Source organism: Oncorhynchus keta, unplaced genomic scaffold (genome assembly GCF_023373465.1).
Source record: "Oncorhynchus keta strain PuntledgeMale-10-30-2019 unplaced genomic scaffold, Oket_V2 Un_contig_26212_pilon_pilon, whole genome shotgun sequence".
NCBI lineage: Eukaryota > Metazoa > Chordata > Actinopteri > Salmoniformes > Salmonidae > Oncorhynchus > Oncorhynchus keta.
In genome coordinates this window covers 36,357-42,993 of record NW_026284845.1, presented here as the reverse complement: position 1 = coordinate 42,993, position 6,637 = coordinate 36,357, and the positions used below count along the sequence as shown (strand labels likewise).

The following is a 6,637-nucleotide window of genomic DNA, read 5'->3' as shown; positions in this document are numbered from 1 at the left end:
GGTCCTTGTCTACAGGGGACAGAAGACCTCTGTGTCATCATTGAGGTGGTCCTTGTCTAGCAGGGGACAGAAGACCTCTGTGTCATCATTGAGGTGGTCCTTGTCTAGCAGGGGACAGAAGACATCTGTGTCATCATTGAGGTGGTCCTTGTCTAGCAGGGGACAGAAGACCTCTGTGTCATCATTGAGGTGGTCCTTGTCTAGCAGGGGACAGAAGACCTCTGTGTCATCATTGAGGTGGTCCTTGTCTAGCAGGGGACAGAAGACATCTGTGTCATCATTGAGGTGGTCCTTGTCTAGCAGGGGACAGAAGACCTCTGTGTCATCATTGAGGTGGTCCTTGTCTAGCAGGGGACAGAAGACCTCTGTGTCATCATTGAGGTGGTCCTTGTCTAGCAGGGGACAGAAGACATCTGTGTCATCATTGAGGTGGTCCTTGTCTAGCAGGGGACAGAAGACCTCTGTGTCATCATTGAGGTGGTCCTTGTCTAGCAGGGGACAGAAGACATCTGTGTCATCATTGTGGTCCTTGTCTAGCAGGGGACAGAAGACCTCTGTGTCATCATTGAGGTGGTCCTTGTCTAGCAGGGGACAGAAGACATCTGTGTCATCATTGAGGTGGTCCTAGTCTAGCAGGGGACAGAATACCTCTGTGTCATCATTGAGGTGGTCCAGGGGACAGAAGACCTCTGTCATCATTGAGGTGGTCCTAGGGGACAGAAGACCTCTGTGTCATCATTGAGGTGGTCCTAGTCTAGCAGGGATTCAGAAGACATCTGTGTCATCATTGAGGTGGTCCTAGTCTAGCAGGGGACAGAAGACCTCTGTGTCATCATTGAGGTGGTCCTAGTCTAGCAGGGGACAGAAGACCTCTGTGTCATCATTGAGGTGGTCCTTGTCTAGCAGGGGACAGAAGACCTCTGTGTCATCATTGAGGTGGTCCTTGTCTAGCAGGGGACAGAAGACCTCTGTGTCATCATTGAGGTGGTCCTTGTCTAGCAGGGGACAGAAGACCTCTGTGTCATCATTGAGGTGGTCCTTGTCTAGCAGGGGACAGAAGACCTCTGTGTCATCATTGAGGTGGTCCTTGTCTAGCAGGGGACAGAAGACCTCTGTGTCATCATTGAGGTGGTTCTTGTCTAGCAGGGGACAGAAGACCTCTGTGTCATCATTGAGGTCATCTCTCTTCCATTCTTAGCAGGCAAAAAAAAACATGTAAATAGGGTTTTCTTTCTTGATGACCTCACTGTAGCGGACGATAGATGGGTGAACTATGATGGTGAAAGCATCCTGTGGGTGGGATACACTGGAATCACCAGACACCTCAATCTAGCTAACCTGTTATGCCAAAGATGGTGCACTTGCAATTCATTATTACAAATTGCTAAAACAATGTAACAACTATGACGAAACACATACAAAATTAGAATATGGTAATAAGAAGCCATATATGAAGAAGCTTAGATTTGGTATTCACTTTTTATTGTAGTTTTTCCTAAAAGCTGAGCCCTCATTGCACACACATTACAAAACCCAGAAACAGCAGCCAGGAAGAGTCTGACTAATCATATTCTTCTTTCAGTAGACACACTCTCCATCTCCGGCTTCAAGGAGACTAAAACAATGACACGAGTATCAGAAATGATTGTACTTCACAGGAGTTGGCTCACGTTCACCTAAAAGGGCATAGGTCTAGGACTGAACTGAATAGCAGCCATACTTTCCCCACTTTCACCTGAAGAGAGTTGGTGATGAGGTTACATTTCAAATACGCTCCTGGTTTTGACTTCACCACAGTAATGTCCACCATCAAGAGTTACATTCAGAATGGTTTCAAGTCACAATCCATTCTATTCTCCTCAGTTTGAGTCTGTAACCTCTCTCACATGTCCTTACTTTGTTAGTATCAAACCACAGTCAATCAATAAGAGTTTCCTATTCATTTTAGTCCAATAATCGATCGACAAAACAGTTTAAAAAGCCTCTGGAATTCAATCATGTAGAATAGATCATCACTACAATACAAAAAAAACAGATCTATATTCACAAACACATTTTCTGACAACATTGGAAAACACTCCAGATACAACCTTTACACACAGTATCCAAAACAGTGTAAAATATTATCTTTCTCTCTTGTCAAACACTTCTACAATAAAGTTATTCAAAGAGACAATAGAGTGAGTAGTAGGAGAAATAGAAGAAGGAAGAGGGAAAAGAAGAACAAAAGAGATTTCCTCTGTCCTGATTCAAGGCCTGTCGTCACAAAGACTAGGAGTACATATAACTATGATCCAAAAGGCAAAACGGTCTCCTACTCTAAGACTCTTTGTGAATACAGTCCCAGACCTACACGGTACCAGAGGAGATCCCAAGGTGCATAGAATTCAGGGATAGATAATGGCACAGCATTTTGGGCCACGTCCAAAATGGCACCCTAATCCTACATAGTGCACTACTCTTGACCAGTTCCTGCATCGTGCTTTGCTCAAAAGTAGTGCATTATATAGGGATTAGTTTGCCATGTTGGACGCAAAGTCACTCACTAACAGTAAACATAAGAATGAACAACAACAACAAACCATGATCTCATAAGAGGAAGACAGCACACAGTCAAGGCAAAGCTTTGTAAGGAAAAAGATCCAAGGTGAAAATGCAGTTTAAGGTACTAAGAGCTAGCCCAGTAAGGCTGGCCACCTTGGCAAGACAGCACAAATAGATCTGGAACCAGACTAACTAACAGCTACAACAACCCACCCTGTAAAACAACATACATACAAATCCAACATCTCCAATAAAGGTATGAGGCCAGTAGTAAGTCATGAGGTAACCTACTAGACCGGCATGGGATGGAGACCTCATAGCTTATTCTCATATCTCATTATTTTGTGAACTTTTTTCTCTCTCTACGATTGCCATTTAATGAGAAAAATGTTTGCATTCTAGTCAAGAGCCCTGTGCTTTTTGAGAGACATTCAAGGCCATACCCGTCTTAAAGCTAATTGGCCGAGACAGCAGTGTTAAGGTCGGGGTCACCTTCTTTTGACCAATCAGAACGGTGCAATTCTAGCACTTCCTCACATCATATTGCACATTTTAGTCTGGAGGATGATAGAAAAGGGAATTAAAATAAACCAACCACATAAACAAAGAAATAGATCTGTTTGTGCCGTCTTATCAGCTGTTGTCAAGAAGACAGCACTAACAGATCCAAGACCAGCCTACATAAACTAAACTAATGGGCCAATCTCTAGTCTACCACCCTCAGATCATCCAAAGGTGAAATCAGTTGTCAATAATATCTCTCATCATGACTTCTAAAGATCTCCATCTATATCCTTCACTTCACTTAAGATGTATTTGGCAACAAGTCTGAAAAGGCGAAAGAGACAGATGTTCCTAATTCCAAAAGCCCCAATACAGAGTAGAACACCCCACTTTCAACACACTCAGTGTGGTACACCCTACATATGGAGCTTCCAAGTGGTGCAGTGGTCTAAGACACTGCATCTCAGTGCTAGAGGCGTCACTACAGACCACTTGGTTCAAATCCATACTGTATCACAACCGGCAGTCTCATAGGGCGGCACACAATTGGCCCAGCGCCGTCTGAGTTTGGCCCGGTGTAGGCCGCCATTGTAAATAAGAATTTGTTCTTAACAGACTCCACTAGTTAAATAAAGGTTACATTTAAAAAATATATATATATTTTGACACAACCCATCACTCCTCCCAGGGCTGTGTGACTAGGACAGAACATCCAGGTTAAAGAGGTGATGTGTCATAAGGGCGTTTGGCACCTCTGTTAAGGGGGAAGTTTCTAGGATTGTGTGCACCCTATTCCCTATTTAATGCACTACTTTGGATCAGGGCCTATAAGGCTCTGGTGAAAAGTAGTACATTAAATACGGAATAGTTTTGCAACTGAAAAAAAATTTAACAAGCACTTCTTATTGGACAAGTCCAGGTCAAGTCCCTCCCTGCTTTAATCAATTTTCTTCTGTTTGGCCTAATGAACAGGACCCAGCCAGAGACTGCTCAGATGAGTGAACTGGTCTCCTATGAGACCAGTTCAGTTGGTCTCATAGGAGGAGAGCAGGGCGGCATCCACAGGCTCCATACAGGAAGGACATGTGAAGGACCTCATCAGCCAGGTGTCGATGCAGTCCACGTGGTAGATGTGCAGGCAGGGAAGGAACCGGATGGGGTCGCCATACTCAAAGTCATTCATGCAGATCGCGCACCTGGAGAGAGTGAGGCGCACGACATGATAGATAGCATTTAGTCAAAATGTGGTACAGGTTTCAAATAATAAGAGGCCTACAGCTAACTTACATACACTTGGTAATGGATGAGGTGAGAACCCACTAATATCCTTCTGGGCCATGCATGGCTCAAGATAATGTGACTAGAAATAGGACATTGCTAGTAAATTAGTGTCTAAATTGGTTGAGCTACAAGAAAAATTATATGGTTGGTCACAGGGCAGAAAAAAACATACTCTTTGACTTTCTTGTCAGAGGGCTCAGAGCCGGGGTCGAAGATGCCTCTGGGGAGGTGGTGGATGAGGCCAATCCGCTGGGCGATACGGACCTGCTCCTCCTCTGTTAGCTGGCTGGCCAGGCACGTCTGACTGGGGGTGGGGTGGTACACTGGCGCGTGGACACGCTCCTGTATGGAATGTGGAGATGGGTACAGGGTAACCCATGATATAGTCATTGGGAGTCTCTGGACCCCCCAAAACTACATGTGGATCCTCTACTCTCTCAGTCAGATTTTTATACCATTGACTTGATGGGGAAATGGACAGAAAGCCTTTATAGGTGTTTGTAAGCTAAACCATGCCAGAATTTCTCACATGACAGTTATAGCTTACTAGTGAACCCTAAACTTCTGACAGAATACGAAATGAGCAGAAAATATACAAAACACAGCCCATGCAACATACGACTAGGCTAATTTAACAACGTGGACAGTTAGTTGACATTGTTATCAATGAATCCCCGGTATAGATGTGATCCATCTCCTCCTGAATTTACCTGGTAAGGCGGTGGAGGGTCTCCTGGAACACTGGCTTCCTGGGACTCGTTGAGGAGAGACAAGTCGTCGGCGCCTTGCGAAGACAAACAGTTCCCCATTGAACTGGACCAGCACACACAACCCCCAATACGAACAGGACAGCTAGCTAACAGGACAGCAAGATAAGCAACAAAAACAAATATTTTTACGTGTCTTGCTAAATAAGTTGTCTTTTTAGCTCGCCTGCGGGGTAGCTAGCAAATAGGAATGAACAACAGCCCTCCAACGTCGATGCAGAAAAACTATTCTAATCGCTGTGTAACTTCGAAATAAAAGTCAATATCGCTCGAAACAACGACATGTAAATGCTGTCTCTAATTTTCCAATACCTAAGTCAGCGAACTGTAAATGACACCGATTTCAATGTGTTATTCGATCTGACTATATTTTTAGATTAAACCTCTTGATGAATCCATCTTTGTTTTGGCTTTGTTTACAAACTGTATACACAGAAGTGACGTAGCTAGTTAATAGGAAGTTGGGAGATCCGGAAGTTGCCTTTCGAAAAAATGGCGGGTAGGTGGACGAGAAAATATGCCGAATAAGCAGTAGTGTAAAGTAATTAAGTAAAAATACTTTAAATTACTACTTAAGTCGTTTTTTGGGGTTATCTGTACTTTACTATATATATTTTTGACACATTTTACTCCGCTACATTCCTAAAGAAAATAATGTAATTTTTACTCCATACATTTTCCCCGTACTCGTTACATTTCGAATGCTTAGCAGGACAGAAAAATTGTCCAATTCAAGTACTTACCAAGAGAACATCCATGGTCATCCCTACTGCCTCTGATCTGGCAGACTCACTAAACACAAATGCTTTGTTTGTAAACAATGTCAGTGTGTTGGAGTGTGTCTCTGGTTATCCATAAAACAAAAGAAAATCATGCCGTCTGGTTTGCTTAATATCAAGAATGTGAAAGGATTTACATTTTTACTTTTGATACTTAAGTATATTTTTGCAATAACATTTACACTGAACAAAATATTTCAAATATTTTTACTGAGTTACAGTTCATAGAAGGAACTCACTTAATTGAAATAAATTCATTAGGCCCTAATCTATGGATTTCACATGACTGGAGAATAGCATCAGGTCTGGTAGATATTACTGCAGTCAGCATGCCAATTGCACACTCCCTCAAAACTGCACATTTTTAGATTGGCCTTTTAATGTCCCCAGCACAAGGTGCACCTGTGTAATAATCATGCTGTTTAATCAGCTTCTTGAAATGCCACAGCTGTCAGGTGGATAGATTGTTGGAAAAGGATAAATGCTCACTAACAGCAATGTAAACAAATTTGTGCACATTTGAGAGAAAAGCTTTTTGTGCATATGGAACATTTTTGGGATATGTTATTTCAGTTCATGAAACATGGGACTAACACTTGTTGCGTTTATATTTTTGTTCAGTATACTTTTAATACTTTAGTATATTTAAAACCAAATACTTTTAGACTTTTACTCAAGTAGTACTTTACTGGGTGGCTTTTACTAGAGTCATTTTCTATGAAGTATCTTTACTTTTGCTGAAGTATGAAATTGGGTACTTTT

General features: G+C 42.5%; 1 protein-coding gene across 1 annotated transcript; it reads right to left on the bottom strand.

Annotated features, from left to right (window-relative positions):
* Positions 1 to 1,460: 1,460 nt before the first annotated feature.
* LOC127922549 (RING finger protein 11-like) lies at positions 1,461 to 5,537 on the bottom strand. Its single transcript, XM_052506394.1, has 3 exons — positions 5,040 to 5,537; positions 4,502 to 4,671; positions 1,461 to 4,244 (listed from the first exon to the last, which is right to left on the bottom strand). The coding sequence occupies exons 1-3, from the start codon at positions 5,136 to 5,138 to the stop codon at positions 4,073 to 4,075; spliced, it is 441 nt and encodes a 146-aa protein (XP_052362354.1). The 5' UTR covers positions 5,139 to 5,537; the 3' UTR covers positions 1,461 to 4,072.
* Positions 5,538 to 6,637: the final 1,100 nt, after the last annotated feature.